This window comes from Scardinius erythrophthalmus (genome assembly GCF_964197995.2).
Source record: "Scardinius erythrophthalmus genome assembly, chromosome: 18".
NCBI lineage: Eukaryota > Metazoa > Chordata > Actinopteri > Cypriniformes > Leuciscidae > Scardinius > Scardinius erythrophthalmus.
Genome location: NC_138238.1, coordinates 7,599,690 through 7,618,127, shown reverse-complemented (window position 1 = coordinate 7,618,127; position 18,438 = coordinate 7,599,690). Strand labels below are relative to the sequence as shown.

The window sequence follows — 18,438 nt, the reverse complement described above, 5'->3', positions numbered from 1 at the left end:
ATATGCAGTTAATCTGAGAATCACATGGTGCCAGACGCACATCTATATATATTTATTAATGTATTTTTTTTTTACTATCTGCAATTCAAACTACTTTATGGAGTAGCTCCGCCCACAGTAGAGTCCCATTGATCAAAAATCATGTTCCATACAGCTGTATATTAAACCTCATGTTCTGATTGGCTGTGGGTGCTTTGTGCAGCATGTTCGCAGTCAGTAAGGGGAGAAAAAATACTTGGCGCTGGAAAAACCTCATTAGGATGAGATGTCAAGTGTCTCACCTCTGGCCTGGCAGGGAATGTCCACCACTTTCTCCATCTCAGCTGTGATGTGTTTCTCTGGCTCCTTCACAAACTGAGGTGGTTCTGCGGAAGAGAGAGAGAGAGAGAGAGAGAGAGAGAGAGAGAGAGAGAGAGAGAGAGAGAGAGAGAGAGAGAGAGAGAGAGAGAGAGAGAGAGAGAGAGAGAGAGAGAGAGAGAGAGAGAGAGAGAGAGTTGTGACCTCCACATGTGCACTTCAAGATAACACCACAGACAAACAGCACAGGAAGCAAGATTGAATCTTTTCAAATAAATAGGACTGTTGTTGGATTTTTGAGAACATCCTGTTCAGGCTTTTTGGTTATACTCTAACAACAGAGCATTACAATAGATACAGATATAGAAAAATGGCCTAAAATGATAAATACATTGCAAATAGTGACAAGTTGTATTCAAAATAACTATTTGACTTAGTAAAAGTCTTGTCAATTGTGACTGTGACTACTATATGTGTCACTTTTATTCAAAGCAGCTTATATATAGTATAGCTACAAGATATACTGTTAAAAAGTTTGGGGTTGGTACATTTTTTTGGGAACACTTTAGAATACTGTTCCATCATTAATGAATAACTACACAAGTAAAAATGAGTAATACATTATTAACACTCTAGTAACTACTATTAACTAATAAATGGAGCAATTCCAAGAGGAGGGGGGTGGTACGTTTATTACCGAGCACATGCAGGTACGCTCCAGCGCTGACAGAGGGAACGCTACTGCTACGGAGGACAGCTTCACACTCGTAGAAGCCAGAGTCACTGACCACCGGACTCAACACCGTCAGTCTACGGTTAAAATCACTCAGTCCGCTCCTCACCAGAACACCGTCCTTCTTCCAACTGATGCTCAGCTTTATTAATGGCCTGATAGAGAATTAAAACGGGAGGGAAAGAGTCAGGGAGGGTAACGGTCAAGTCAACCATTAAAACTTTGGCTTGTCCTATTAATACAGTTAAAGAAATGTTTTGCACTATCAAAGCACTATCTATGACATTCTGTTGATTATCCCATTAAAATACTTTTGACTAGTCCTCAAATTGAAGCAGAAAAGAAAAGACAATGTTATTAGAATAGAGCATTTACCTTGGAAGTGTATGGACTATGAAATTTCACACACTTAAAACACATATTTCTATGAAAGTAGAGCCACAGGAATTCAACATTGTGTCCAAAATTTTAATCCATTAATGCCATGACCATTTAAAGACAGTAAACATTGTAACTTCTGAATGACACACGTGAGGATAGAGAAAGAGAGTTTACATAGATACAACATTAAAAAAGCGACATTTTGTCCACCTAAAAACACAAATATTAGGCGAACAGTGTCATACATACAAACACAAAACACCATCATGTAAACTCTAAAATAAGGGGAAGATGTACCATAAAATCCTAATGTATGTAACCCAATAAAACGAAAAGAAAAACCATCAAAGTGAAGTGTCACACGACGCGGGAATTCTAGGAATGTCAATTTACGGGTTTTCACTGTAAATTATAAGATGACCTGATGTTTTTCACTTCAAAAAACTGTACATTTAAGAGTAATTTAATATAATATTACATGAAATGGCAAATTATATCTATTACAGTTTTTCACCGTATAGAATAAGGGAACTTACCGTTTAACCACCTAATTTTCTTTAGAGTCTGTACTTCACACGAAATAATTACAGAAAAGTGTTCGAGAAAAGAATAAAAATTATGATAGACTTCAACCCACTGCTCGTCTTGTAATTAAAATCATTTTCCTTTCATTCAAACTGTGAAGGAATCAGAGGTCGTCACCTAGCATTGGCCACACACTCCATAGTGACCTCGGAGGTGCCGGAGATGACGCTGGTGTTCCTCGGCGGAATCACAATGGTGGGAGCGATGGGGTCTGCAGGACCACCAACATCTACAGCAGAGGAGAAATGTGTGTTATGACACACAGGTAAAAGACATTATCGAGTGAGTGTTTTTAATAGAACTCTGATCTGTCATCTTCAGGTGTGAGTGTGTCCAGATGTAGGAAGTGCCAGCCGATGTATTGTACGTGTTACAGCAAGTGTGACAGGTTTGTGTTTGGAACGGGAACTTATATCTCTGCTCTCCTGGCGGCTACGCTTGTGTGTGGGAGAGCGAGTGTGTGTGTGTGTGTGTGTGTGTGTGTGTGTGTGTGTGTGCGCGCGGAGTTCTGTCAGAGACAGTCTTCTGTAAAGCCCTGAAACTCAACTACAGCTTCTGGGAAGGACTGTCCTCTAGACACACACACACACACACACACACACACACACACACACACACACACACACACACACACACACACACACACACAGACACACACACACACACACACACACACACACACACACACACACACACACACACACACACACACCCACCCCCACTATCTCTAATCTGTTGCCGCAATATTCTTTAGTTCCTCCTGTTTTTGGCTCAAAAATATCATATCCTGGTTTGCAGAGAGAATTTGATACACCAACACTCTAAGTACAATCCATAACTGTCAATATTCTCACTCTGGAATTTCATAGAAACTGTGAGAGTAAAAAAACAAAGCGCAGTCACCGAAGACAAATATGTATTTGTCTATTGCCTGTTGTTCACAGATTTATATGTTCATATAAACCGACATGTTATCTAAAATGGAAAGCCAAGACTCATGGAGCGGATAGATAAAAATGTTGTATTTACTTTCATTTTTTCACATAAGAACGAGGAAGATTGAGAATAGAAGTATGCTTCAGTATATACATTTGAATATGCTTGAAGTATATTTGAACTTTCACTGTATTATAAAGGTCAAGTTTAGAAATGACATGGCTATAAAAAAAAATATATATATATAATTATATATATATATATATATATATATATATATATATATATATATATATATATATATATATATACAGTATATATGTAGGCTATATATATATTTTTTTATTATTATTCTACAGAAAGAAGTTCAAATGTAACCTTGTGCATGGGTGTGTCCAAATTTCCACATACTTACTTTCTACGGACAGCGTTATGGGCTGGCCGGTCTTGTTTTCTCCGTTCTTGTCATTTACGGCTTGCACGTAGTATCTTCCAGCATCTGGAGCCACGGTGGACAGGATGACCAGCGTATTGTCCAGAGTAATGGCTCTGTGAGAAAACAACAAGCAGAATCACGGTCAGAAATCTGCAGCTGTCAGACATCACACTCAAGCAGTGATTTATAACACTGCATCAGTAATATCACCGCAATCTACACACCAAATGTTCAGTGCTGCGCTTGAAAAGCTGATATTTACATGAAAATTTCCCGACGGATGTTTCAGAGGCACTGCGGAGCGCTAATTCACTGCCATCTCGTTACGCCTATTCATTTACACAAAGACAAATGTCTTAAAAAACATGACAGAATTCTGAATGTTTCTTTTGTTGATGTTGTTGTTTTTCATATTCAGTGACACTCTGACTCATTCAGATGAACAAAGAAACTTAATTTCTCCATCTGTCATTTACCCTCCAGATTAACAACCCCATAAGATGACTTTGCTCTAAAAATATCACAGAAACTTCTTCCTGGCGTCAGGGACATGCAACAGCTGCCGTGATGGAAGACATTTTTCCAGAAAAACAGAAATATTATTACCATTATCTTCCATCCTTTTCATCCTTTCAACCCTTGAAAAGTTCAAGTACTGTACTTTGAAATATACTCTCTCAAAAAAAAAAGAAAAGGTACAAAATCTGTCACTGGGACGGTACCCTTTCAATATGTACCATTTAGGTTCTAATATGTACACTATTGGTACCAATATGTATGTCTGAGATACTAATATGCACACTTTAGGTACAAAGATGTACCATTTGAAAGGGTACCACCCCAGTGACAGCTCTTGTACCTTTTTCCAGAGAGTGTACGTGCTAAATAAAGACTTAAAGGGTTAGTTCACCCAAAAATTAAAATTCTGTCAGTAATTACTCACCCTCATGTTGTTCCAACCGCGTAAGACCTTCGTTCATCTTCGGAACACAAATTAAGATATTTTTGATGAAATCTGAGCCATGTTTCACTCCTCCATAGGCTTCTATGTGACCGAAACTTGCTGGCCCAGAAAAGTTATTAAAGAGATCGTTAATATAGTCCAAGTGACTCCAGTGGTTCAATCTTAAGTATATCAAGCGACGAGAATACTTTTTGTGCGCAAAAACAAACAAAAATAACGACTTTATTCCACTATTAATTTCCTTCTCTCTGGGCCTCGTAGTGTTTTTGCGCAGCGCGTCTGTGTTACACGTCACCACGTAGGCTCACTATTGGCCGACGCCGGTCATGTGTGTGTTGCGTGATGACGTGCAACACAGACGCGCAGCGCAAAAACACTACGATGCCCAGAGAGAAGGAAATTAATAGTGGAATAAAGTCGTTATTTTTGTTTGTTTTTGCGCACAAAAAGTATTCTCGTCGCATGATAAACTTAATGTAGTGCCACTGTAGTTACTTGGACTATTTTAACGATGTTTTAATAACTATTCTGGGCCGGTGAGTTTCGGTCACACTGGAAGCCTATGGAGGAGTCAAAATTCTGTCAGATTTCATCAAAAATATCTTAATTTGTGTTCCGAAGATGAACGAAAGACTTACATGGTTGGAACAACGTGAGGGTGAGTAATTACTGACAGAATTTTCATTTTTGGGTGAACTAACCCTTTAACAAGAATAGGAAATATTTAATGGAAACCAGAAATGTCATATATCTAATATAGTTTATTTGTTTTTGTTATCTATAATATTTCTGGTTTCCATTTAGTATTCCCTTGGTTAGCATCTTTCAAAAACAGTAAGAAAGTCTTCCAAACAGTGTGTAGATGTGTATGTATGTGTATAGTATACAGTATATGTACTGTATAGCAAATGAACAAAATCTTTTACCCTTTAGTAAACTTCATTTAAAATACCTTTAAAATATAAAAAACTTGTTTCTCATTGATCGTTTCTCATCTTTAGCAGTACGTTCATGCATCTCACTTTGAATAAGCAGCCCTCTCTCCACCGACCGCCCCACTGTTGTCTGCTGGGCCGAGTCCTGACACTTACCCCATGGAGTCCCAATTACTGTGCCTCCTTTGTTTACAATCAATGTTTTCTCATTATGACTATGTGCTGGACGATTGAGGAAGAATTGTTGGTTCTGCGTGGCTGCCCTCGACCCGTCTCACACACCCACAGTCTCTGAACTGGCACCCCTGCCCGAGTCCTCTGGGGTCTGAATGCTAATAGGAATCTGTCCGTCTCACTGCAGGAATACCAAATGTGTGCCGGAGCCTCAGAGCCGCTATCGCACAAGGCTGCAGATGCGTACTGATAAAGTCAGCATATTCTGAGGCAAAACTGACAGAACTTTAACTTATCTTTCTTTCTCTCTTGGCTTCACTACTCCAAGAGAACAATCGATAGGCCTGTAATTGCATACTGTATATTCTTACACCCTTAGATCTATTAGGTCTGTATAGATAAACCTTAGCAAACAACATGCAATAACTATAACAACTGTTATTGAAGTTTTAAGTCACTATACTTTGGAGTGCCCTTCACAAGACACCATATCTTCGTTATAGTGATCATGGTATAGTATACATGGGTACATTTTCTGAAATTGAGATGTATACATCATCTGAAAGCTGAATAAATAAGCTTTTCATTGATGTATGGTTTGTTAAGATAGGACAATATTTGGCCGAGATACAACCATTGAGAGTGCAAAAAAAATCATCTTTAAAGTTGTCCATTTATGTTCGTGCTTATGCTGCATTCACTTACAAAAATAAATGTTTTATATATTTACAGTAGGAAATTTACAAAATATCTTCATGGAACATGATTTTTACTTAATATTCTAATGATTTTTGGCATAAAAGAAAATTCGATAATTTTGACCCATACAATTTATTGTTGGCTATCGCCACAAATATACCCGTGCGACTTGACTAGTTTTGTGATCCAGGGTCACATATCGTAATCTACTTCAACCTGGAGTTCTGGAATATTAATGTGGTTAAAAATAAATGTTTTTTTTTTTTTTTTTTATCCTTTCCTTCAAACCACTGTAGTTCTTTTGCACTGTCCAAAAATAACTATTTCTTTAGGTTCAAACCTCTATCGATGCAGGAGTTTTCTGAGGCCACCACTGTAGTTGAGGTCAACGAGAAACAGCATTTGCAAGTAGAATGAATCATTTACAACAATTTCAGGGAAATGTAAATGTTGATTTTTAAATGTAGTGTAAGCTACATTTCGTCTACATCGAACGCACCCTTTATGGCACCCTTTAGCGTCAATATGAGACGCAGATAGATATGGGCCAGAAGGCGCCTCCTAGCGGTCTAACACTAACCCTACCCCAGACCTAAACCTACCCATAACCGAACAAAGCTCTGTGCGTCTCATATTGACGCTAAAGGGTGCCATGTGTGTTCGATGTAGACAAAATGTCAAAAGCGTCAGTATATGATGCCCTAGGATGAGAATGCATTGAATTATGTTAATGTTTCAACGCTATTGACGCAACTCAATCAGGTAATGCTTCTTTTTTGCGCATACATTGGGCGTGGAATATTTAAATGAGGAATATTGTGATGTGTACGTTCCTACAATAAAACTCAGGATTACAATCGAGGTGTTCCAGGGAGTTCAGAAACAGTGCGCACTCATAGAGAATAACTTTGGAGTGACTTTGTGCTTTGTAACTTTGCAGACCCTTTTCATGCTCAAACAGCAACGTTACACACTTAAGAAAGATAATAATGTGTATATACAGTATATATACATATAGGACCATTTTCATGTTCTGAATTAGCTGTTTTTTTATATTCATTTTAATTATAGTTGAAGTAATTTTTTTTTATATTTCTATTTATCTTATTTATAATTTTACTTCAACTTAAGTTGAAAAGTAGAATTTTTAAAACGATTTTTTTTAAACAATAACAACCATGAAACACATTGAGCTGTGGTGCTCATGAGGTCAACATGAGTTTAAGTCCAGTATGCTTCATGTCTACAGTACATCACGTTTTCCCATCGTTTATTAACTGTTCTCCACTTTCCTTCCAAAAAAACCTGTAATGATGGCAATACAAACAGCCAAATAACATACAATGTGTGTACAGAGTGTTGCAGCTTTTAGCAAGCCAAATCATCAACAAAACAACTCAAATACAAATATTCATGAGTATCTGCACATTCCAAAAAACAAAAAATGTAGTCCTAAATCCCTGATTACAACAATCCAAACACTCCAACATTTTCAATAAAGATAAAACACATAAAATATTGAAATTACTGATTACTGCTAATTTAATTACCGCTAAGGATTTCAACAGCACAGTTTGGTTTATTAAAAAGCAAAAAGCCTCATCCCATTCCTACACGTCGCCTGAAGATAAACCTTAACAACGGCCCGATAAAGACATTATGCTCTAGCGCAGCTGGCTGTCACAGGATATTACATCAACCTCTTGAAATGATTAATGACTGCTGTATGATTAGAGCAGCTCAACATAGAGGGATGACATAAGAGCGGATGATTGATTTTAATATCTCCTCGTGAACACACTTGGTCTCAAATTTCTCCCGTTTTCGGACCACTATGCATCGTTCCAGACTGATAAGGGGCCGGTTAATAAGGGCGAGCGGCTGTGGTGTGATGATCTGTAGTGAATATTTCACTCTGCCTGGGTCCTGGTGCGCCAGGTGTCAGGAAGAGAGCCACACTGCTGCTGAATTATGGATTGAAGTGAGCGGCCCAAGACTGCAAATTAATCTCAGGTGATTCCCTAAACCTGAGCACATAAAATGAGAATAAAGACACATCTAGCAGACCGAGCAACTAATGAGGTAGTGAAGAACACACACACACACATTTATATGCACAATGCACATACATTGTTTTTTCCTTACGGCTTCATGGACATTCACACATTCTCTCTCTCTCTCTCTCTCTCTCTCTCTCTCTCTCTCTCTCTCTCTCTCTCTCTCTCTCTCTCTCTCACACACACACACACACGCGCACACGCACACACACACACTAATATATGATCTACATGCAAGCACCAAATTCCTGACTGACAGTGCACACATGATAAAGGTCATGCATAAACATTATTGTACATGTCCCACAAAACTCATAAATATTGCACATATATACATATTTCTGAAAAGGCACAGATGAATATGAAGCCCATGAACCCGTTTTATGTGGTGGCAACACATGCCAATTATTATAAACTTATATATTTATAAATGTCAAAGGACATGTAACCCAGACACACATAAGGAATTCTGACATAATATCGTAAAAATATTCAAGTAACCCCTAATGAAGCGTGCATATACAGTGCATGGTGATAAAATAAACTGGATTGGTGCTTTTCTTTTCTTTTTCTATTTATGGGGGGATTTCAACAAACATAATTGTGCTATGGACAAGAATGATAAATCAAATCATACAAGTGGCTTATTGAGGAAAAACATTCCTTTACTCTTCTGATTGATTCCATGATATCAATTAGTATGCACAGTATGCAATTAGACTTTTGCACATATTTTTTTTGTGAATAATTCTTCACTTCTTTTGCACCTATATCATTTTTCCCTGTCTTTCTCTCTCTCTGAGTTTGTGTGTATTCCAACATGTGTTTGTGAAAAGATTTCTTGGAATCAACCATCAGTGACCGTTTCTTGTCGAATCACAGAGCTGAGAAATTAGAATCACTGTTGAGTTGTGTTTTCTCATCAAAGGTATTTACCACATTCACTTTCACTGCGATCCCACATTTAGGTCTGCTAAAGAATGCTTTTCTGAGAGAATTCATACAGTATGTGTGCATAAACCATAGAGTCTGTTGGTCAGTCTCAAAATCTAGTGAGCTGCCAAGACAGCGTTACAAGGCAACACATTCACTCTCAATACAAAGGCTGTTCCAAAAAGTACGTATCATAAATACATCTTTTATGTATTCATGCCAAAATATGCATTGTATTAATCATTAGAGGAGAAACATTACTAGAATGCACAGATAGATTAAAGAGTCACTGTGATTTTTTAAAAATGTTTTTGAAAAAAGTATATGTTCACCAAGGCTGCACTGGAGTAAAAACAGTAATATTGTGAAATATTACTACATTTTATGAAAAAAACTCGTACTTTTATGGAAACCATGATGCGTGATGCTTTGATTCTTTGGATTCTTTGATTAATAGATTTATTCAGAACTCGTAAGAAATGTTTTGCAACATTTTAAATGTCTTTACTCTAACTTTTGATCAAATTATGTGTCCTTGCTGAAGTGACCCCATCTTAGTGACCCACAACTTTTGAACAATAGTGCACTTTCATTTAATCCTGACAAGTACATATAATTAAATTAATTAAAACAAAATCACTATTTAACCAAATACACTCACCTAAAGGATTATTAGGAACACCTTAAATTTCTCATTAAAAAAGTTTCAGTATTGCTTTCAATTAGAATTACATTTCGATTTCTACTATAAAGCGGCTCTCCAGTGTGTTCGTGTGTTTCACTCGCGGACGTCTGACCTCGATGGACTCGAGAGGAAATGAACCGGAGAAGATTTCCATGTCAAAGAAGGCGGAGCCTCAGAGCCACACCTACCTAGTTCAAAGGTGTTTACCAGCCTTTTCCGTAAAGTTCGTTTTGGCAAGCTGTTTCAAACTCCCAAAACGAACTCCAAACGAACATCAATTTGGCCTGATTTTGTCCGAAATGACGTCCCATCAGAACGTTCTTCTAATTTTCTTGAATTATATCTGGCCACTATTTCAATCTGGCATTGCAAAGACTCTTAATGATGTGTCCAAGTATTTCCATTTTCTGTAATGTTCTCTCTGCCTTCCTTTGCCCCTTCCTGCACTCTTATATTCCTCGCTCGCATATGAATGTCTGTTTCTAGCTCTGAGCCAAGGTTACCTCGTGCAAATGAGTGGAGCTGATAACATTTATTCCAGGAAAATCATTTAATTGAATTTTAATCAGGCCATTGGCACCTCCGTCGCAGTTTCAAAGACTCTGTGAAAAATGGAAATAAGCGTAACATTGACCGAGACGCCCATGGAGGACTGCTAGTCTGTCTGAGAGCGTCCTGGCGTTTCTGACTCCGTCTGCTCTAGATTGGTGAATTCTAAACTCTCGCTCTTTATTTTCGTCAGATTGTACTCATTTCGGTGGCCCTCGCTCTGGTGAAAACTAGCTGTGCGGCCCAAGGTTCATGAAATGGAGAGTTTTCAGAAGCACAAAGCTTTCTCCCTCACCTCTCATCCACACTCTGTCTCTTTTCCCTCTAATCATGCAATCACACAGCCCAGAAAAGAGCAGGATAATCAATGCCTGAGAGAGAGAGAGAGAGACGTGTTCCTCCATTTTCACTCACAACCCTGCCTCCCTTCAGCCACTTTCAAATTCTAGCACACAGGAGCGCCGCTGTGGATGATAAAATGACATTTTCTAGCACTTTGCTTTTCAGTCGCCTACAGTGCTAATTTGTGTTAACCGAGCTGTTGACATTTTGCCAAATTATGTTAAGTTTGTTACATGAAATGTATGAATTATAGAATAGCATTCTTGTTTTAAAAGACAACATGAGAGTATTTGTATTCAATGTGCCCACTTCTTAAATCAGGGGAGGGTGAAATATATTTTATTTAAGACTATTATATTATTACAGCACATGCATTGCAACGCTACTGTATATAGATAGACAATTTGGTTATGGTTTGTTCCAAACCTCTAACCTTAAGTACTAAACATCTGTAATTAATTTGGCCTGAATCACTTAAAATGATAGTTCACCAAAAAATAATAACATTTTGTCATCATTTACTCGCACTCATGTTGTCCCAAACCTGTATGACTGACTGTAAATGTGGTTAGTAATATTTACGTTGTTTTTGAACATGCACTTTCTTACTAAACCGTTCATGAAATAAATGTTTATATGGAGACTCAATTTACTAAAAATGATTTGTCAGGTAACAGCAGACACTGCATACAAATTTGTGCTTAATGTAATTTGCACACCGAAATTCCCTATTTTGCAGGGCGTTTCAGTGCTACAGTAGGTTGTGAAAGACTTCCACTATCTAGCATACTATGTAGGGACTTTACTGCATCACTCCATCAATGCAGTCCAGGCAATGTGCATCTGGATGTATGCCCAATTAAAATGCTTTTCTACTTCATTTAATCATCATTAAGTGAATTACTGCTGCCATAATCAATACAATATGTAAACAAACCATTTCTCTTAAATTAAATTCCACTTAGTGTTTTTTTTTGTGGACAGTAAGTGTAATGTAATTTGCCCCAGGCATTTATATCTGACCCAAGAAACACTTTTTTTCCATATTGCTTTTTTGTAATGTTTGTATAGATGTCTGTGATGCAGTGAGGTGGTTTTAATGAATGCATGAGAGCTGAAAACAGTTATAGGAACTCAAAGCGTTTAACTCACTCAGAATGCTTCACTTTGTGTGTCTGTGTGCGCAGCCACTGAAGCCTGACCAACATTTGCTCATTAAGCAAATTATAATTTTTTCTTTTCTCATGTTCGGCAAGAAGAAAATGAGCTGTAGATTGGTAAAGCTTGTCCAGCTGAAGTAGCATTCTTTCTGTCTCCACGCTCCCCTCTGACTCCAGTTTCCCCTTGATGAGATGATTTGGTGCTGAGATGCTGCACTGGGACAGTGTGTTCTCCACCCCGCTCCACAGCTGCTCCTGTTGTGTTGCTCTCAGAGAAGCTTGATGCCATTGACAAATCAGACTGTGAACATGTTTAGCCTTTTTTATAGTGGTATCATTCTATTTTTATTTTCCGTTCTTCAGTTTGTTCATCTATCTGTCCGTTCATTTGTTTGTTTGCGAGGTCATTCATTTAATCATTCTTGTCTGTTTGTCTGTCATTGTATCCTTCCATCCATCCATCCATCCATCCATCCATCCATCCATCCATCCATCCATCCATCCATCCATCCATCCATCGTCCTATATTTTTATATTTTTATTTTCTGATCGTTTGTTTGTTTGTATGGTCATTCATTTGATCATTCTGTCTGTTGATCCATCCATCCATCCATCCATCCATCCATCCATCCATCCATCCATCCATCCATCCATCCATCCATCCATCCATCCATCCATCCATCAATCTGTTTGTTTGTTTGTAAGGTCATTCATTTGTTCATTCTGTCTGTTGATCCAGCCAGCCAGCCAGCCAGCCAGCCATCCATCCAGCCATCCATCCATCCATCCATCCATCCATCCATCCATCCATCCATCCATCTGTTTGTTTGTTTGTTTGTAAGGTCATTCATTTTATCATTCTTGTCTGTCTGTCATTGTATCCTTCCATCCATCCATCCATCGTCCTGTCTTTTTTCCATTTGTTTGTATGGTCACTCATTTTATCTATCTATCTATCTATCTATCTATCTATCTATCTATCTATCTATCTATCTATCTATCTATCTATCTATCTATCTATCTATCTATCTATCTATCTATCTATCTATCTATCTATCTATCTATCTATCTATTCGTCTGTCTGTCTGCATTTGTATCATTCCATCCATCTATCTGTCTATATGTCTGTGTTGTTGTCTCATAACATCCATCCATCCATCCATCCGTCTGTCTATCTATTGTTCTATCGTATTGTGATTCTCAGAATAAATCCACAAAGAGACACATCTGATGCCTCCCTTACCATCAGTCGGTGTGTCCTACAGCAGTCTTCCGTGTCAGAGACGACACCCTCCCTTCATTACCTTCCTGCCTACAGGGAGCGAGAGAGCGGCTTGAAAGCACTCATTTAACCGCAATAGCCATTAGTCTTTCATTATTGAATAGGAATGCAATTGAAATGCCCTTTTCCACTGGCTGCATTTGATTTGTTGTGTTATTTGGGAGGCCTAATGTTGTGTATAATCAGAACCTCGGCTGGTAAACACATTCCAGGAGCTGCTCCACTCCAAACGAGAGTTTAAGGAAAGGTGCTCTTCTGTTTTTCTATCTAGTTTTCGTCCCTTGCGTTCCGACCTATTCCACTAAAGAATTTGATTTAGACAATGCCAATAATCCTCAGCGTTTGGATGACTGTTTCTCATTTGATCCTCTCCTCTTCAAGTTTCTCTTTTCTAAAACATTGTTTCTAACAGGATACCCTTAAATGGGTGGTACAGTAGTTGAGGTTTCAGGCAGCTCTTGTGACACATGCTGGCACAAACCAATCCCTCTATATTGACAGTAATTTCCAGTAATTATTATTATGTTTTATTATATATTCATAGAACAATAACAGAAAGGCATTATTTCCAGGGCAAAGTTTGTATTAGTGATGATAAGACACAGGTAACAACATGTCTATAGTATGCAGCAGACATGCCTCTAAAGAAAGAGATTATATTTATAACGCTGTATTATAGATTTGACATCACTAATTTTTGTGTGATGAAATATCTGCATTTCTCTTAGTATATAATCACACATGTGAGACAGTTTCACCCACAGTTTGCATATTGTGCATTTAGGCCTGTCGCGATAGTCGATAAGTCGATTAATCGCACGATAAAAAAAATGAGCTCGATAATTTTTCCGGCCGCGATAATTCCATTTGCATGCTTGTTTGTTTTCCTCGTCTCTCTCTCTCTCTACCAAAGAGACTGGATGACCACTCTCGCTCGGTTCTTTAGCGTATAGGAGGAGTGAACCCTCTTGTTGTCAGTTGCATGGTCTTTGTGTGGGAAGGCGGCGCTTGTCAGTCACATGGTCTTTGTATGGGAAAGCGCCGGCGGCCGCGGGACTATTTGCGGCTACTGCCGGGAGAGAGAGAAGACGCTAGTTGTGAGTTGCGACAGCGAGCCCAATCACATGAAAATGCATATCTATACCACAAATGTTATTTCTCGTGCCATTTATATGCCAAAAATAGTTTTTGCGTGCATATGATACACTCTTTATGGCGTGTAATACGCACGGACTCCTCACCCCTAATCCTAACCAAGTATTTTCAGTGCGTAGCATGCACGCAATAAAGTGCGTCTCTGTCTTCCCGACAGTACACAATCACTTGACAAAGTAACAGGAGTAACAGTGCAAAATTTGGGTGATATGGCTTGTTGAGGCTTTTTTTATTTGTTTACAAAGGTCCTAACTGTCAGTTTTGCCTGTTATGGAATGTATCACTATTTAATAATGTCTAAAGCCTAATATTTAATATTTTTTGAAGTGCAATTTTGTTTCATTTTTTTTTTATTAACAGACATTTATTTTGTTAACAGACACTAAGAGTCCATTGCTTTCATTGTTTTTGGTTGTTTTGTTCATTTTTTTGGATATTTAAAATGTTTTCCGTTTTCAATGTTTAATATTCTTTAGAAATAAAAGTTTATAGATCGTTGAAAAGGTGTACCTGCATTATTATGCCATTATAATTATATTAAATGAAAATGGTCTCAGTACGACAATATTATCGTTTATCGCGATAATTTCTTGGACAATTTATCGTCCAGCAAAATTTGTTATCGTGACAGGCCTATGTGCATTCAGTGTTTATATGCATGTAATTTTCTGATTAATGTCCATGTTTTGGTTCAAGCTTTAATCTGAAAAAAGGATGTTTACACGTTCCTGTATTTAATCATATTCTGAACAAATTCACATTCTATTCTATTCTAGGAATATAGGAAGTGCTTACTGAAAATTCATTACTAGAATAATTCTTACAGTAATTTAATAAACTGATTCCCTCCGACAAAATGCAGGTCATGAGTCTCTTTACCCGCCTGTATATAGATTTATGTGCATTCCTAAAAATAATCTCTTTTCTCCCTCAAAAAATGCTTCGCAACCCCTTAGTCATGCATCTACACGAAATGTGCAATTTAACCATCTGCATCTGAAAAAGCAATATGTTGATGTAAGCAAAATGCTTTGCTCTTTAAAAACGCGTACACAATCGGAATATGTATTCAGAATGTTTGCGCATTTATCATCGTCAGTGAGGAGTTATTTGACTGAATCATACCGAAAATAGATTGTAATATTAATGCTATCATTCCTGACCAGATGTTAAAGGTCATAGAGCCCGAGCAGATTTAATCCAAACTATCATTGCATCTATTTTTCAATGACATGTAAGGCTTACAGCAGTTTAGCAATAAGGATGGTTATGCTAAACGCTTAAGACACATGGGCTGGCTCAGGTTCCTGTTAGTGGGTGGTAAAATTGAGGTTTTATTTGAGGCCTGAATATATTTGACTAGTGTCAGAAAGGATTTCCCTTCAACAGATGCTTATGGCACCAGAGGGGCTACTTCTGTTTTTCTGCATCACAAAACTGGAGAAACTGGCTGCAGCAATAGCATTAGCTTTTATTTGTTAGACAGGTGTGTTGCTCTCATATGTATGCACAACTTGTTCTTCTACTCTTGGTTTTCCATTCCTGGTCATTTCCCTGGAAAATTCAAGCATACTCTTTTTGTCAGTTTTATTTGACCACCTGTATTCAGCTTGTGCTTTGTGTGTGCGCTAGATCTTGTGTGTGTGTGTGTGTGTGTGTGTGTTCTGTCAGTATTAGTAAGTGTTCCCAGATATATTTACCATGCCTGTGTGCGTGTGATATTCACTCGAGATCTTATTCCCTCTAAAGGGACTGTGGCTTGTGCCGTGTGTATTTGTCTAAGTATAATAGAGGTCATCGACTGCGGACCCTGTTGCTCCCCGGAGAGAGTCAAAAAAGCACTGCACTGACAAATGCCATTCCATTCGGCATTGTGTACATAACTGTTATAGTGGGTCAGCAAACACACACATACCAACACTGGCGCACACAAGCTAACAAAACCAGTTGTCTTAGGGGCCGTTCACGCATAATGCTTCTTAGTGTCTAAAAGCGATTTTAAAAAAGCTCAGCGCAGAACGCGAGTGTCTCAAGACACGCTTTTGAGAAGTGATGCAATAGCAAAACCTTTATAAAAAACTGTCGCTGCTCAGAGAACGACAGAACAGAGATCTGTTTGTGTTTGCCCCATCCTCCTATGCTGTCAAACAAAACAGTTGCCATGGCAACTTGCTACTGTAAACAAAAGTACTTGCAATACTTGCCCCGCCTCCGGGGTCTTCTGATTGGTCCACTGTTTTGGAACTATCGTTAAAAGTTGAAATTCTTTCAACTAGACCCGTCGTCTTAAAAACGCAGCACTTATGTGCGAGACATGAGCGTAACGATCATACAAGTCAGTCTAGCAAACAGTGAAAAAGTAAAGAATAAAAATATAAAACGCACTCTGTGTGAACGGCCCCTTACTGTCTAGTTTCTAGGCAGCTCCCTTCTGACAGATTTGACTGATTTGAAATCCACTGTGGTTTCTGGTAAAATTTGACGTTAGCGTGTTGCTAAACGATCAGTCTCTTAATATGTGAGGCATCTACAACTGGTCTGAAGGGGTATGTTTTGCAATTAAACCCATTTTCCCACTTAAAACAAGCTTAGGGTATTTATGTAATTTATGTTGTGGAGATGGAATATTGATTTAGGTGCTGTTTTTTGTGCTACAAGGGCTAGCACATCTGTCTTTTTGCTGGGTCGATGATCATTTATGCAGTTTAGTGGTCATTGTACACAAATATTTGACTATATAATGCCACGATTTATCCATCAGAATCAAGTATTCCAGAGAGCTGTATAATAAGCATAACAATGATTGCCCACTTATAATACACTCACCTAAAGGATTATTAGGAACACCATACTAATACTGTGTTTGACCCCCTTTCGCCTTCAGAACTGCCTTAATTCTACGTGGCATTGACTCAACAAGGTGCTGAAAGCATTCTTTAGAAATGTTGGCCCATATTGATAGGATAGCATCTTGCAGTTGATGGAGATTTGTGGGATGCACATCCAGGGCACGAAGCTCCCGTTCCACCACATCCCAAAGATGCTCTATTGGGTTGAGATCGGGTGACTGTGGGGGCCATTTTAGGACAGTGAACTCATTGTCATGTTCAAGAAACCAATTTGAAATGATTCGAGCTTTGTGACATGGTGCATTATCCTGCTGGAAGTAGCCATCAGAGGATGGGTACATGGTGGTCATAAAGGGATGGACATGGTCAGAAACAATGCTCAGGTAGGCCGTGGCATTTAAACGATGCCCAATTGGCACTAAGGGGCCTAAAGTGTGCCAAGAAAACATCCCCCACACCATTACACCACCACCACCAGCCTGCACAAGGGGTAACAAGGCATGATGGATTCATGTTCTCATTCTGTTTACGCCAAATTCTGACTCTACCATCTGAATGTCTCAACAGAAATCGAGACTCATCAGACCAGGCAACATTTTTCCAGTCTTCAACTGTCCAATTTTGGTGAGCTCGTGCAAATTGTAGCCTCTTTTTCCTATTTGTAGTGGAGATGAGTGGTACCCGGTGGGGTCTTCTGCTGTTGTAGCCCATCCGCCTCAAGGTTGTGCGTGTTGTGGCTTCACAAATGCTTTGCTGCATACCTCGGTTGTAACGAGTGGTTATTTCAGTCAAAGTTGCTCTTCTATCAGCTTGAATCAGTCGGCCCATTCTCCTCTGACCTCTAGCATCAACAAGGCATTTTCGCCCACAGGACTGCCGCATACTGGATGTTTTTCCCTTTTCACACCCTTCTTTGTAAACCCTAGAAATGGTTGTGCGTGAAAATCCCAGTATCTGAGCAGATTGTGAAATACTCAGACCGGCCCGTCTGGCACCAACAACCATGCCACGCTCAAAATTGCTTAAATCACCTTTCTTTCCCATTCTGACATTCAGTTTGGAGTTCAGGAGATTGTCTTGACCAGGACCACACCCCTAAATGCATTGAAGCAACTGCCATGTTATTGGTTGATTAGATAATTGCATTAATATGGTAAATCTGTTTAGTTTAAATCAATCTATTTTATAAAGTGCTATATTAATAAACATGAGGTGACTTTACTTGACTGGAGGGCCGAATTAGCTTGTGCAAACATCTATATCACTATGCTTTCTTAACTGCTGTT

General features: G+C 38.6%; 1 protein-coding gene across 6 annotated transcripts in view; it reads right to left on the bottom strand.

Moving 5' to 3' along the window:
• sdk2b (sidekick cell adhesion molecule 2b) overlaps positions 1-18,438 on the bottom strand; it is a 309,891-nt gene that overhangs the window by 49,490 nt on the left and 241,963 nt on the right. For 4 of the 6 annotated variants that reach the window (XM_081392175.1, XM_081392176.1, XM_081392173.1 and 1 more), the window contains exons 1-2: positions 995-1,176; positions 282-365 (exon numbers count right to left, since the gene is read on the bottom strand). In XM_081392175.1, coding sequence (XP_081248301.1) covers positions 282-318 — 37 coding nt within the window. In that variant the 5' untranslated portion in view covers positions 319-365; positions 995-1,176. Of the gene's footprint in view, positions 1-281; positions 366-994; positions 1,186-2,113; positions 2,226-3,347; positions 3,482-18,438 lie in introns of those variants that run through there. The other 2 variants (XM_081392177.1, XM_081392172.1) reach the window with 2 other exon arrangements.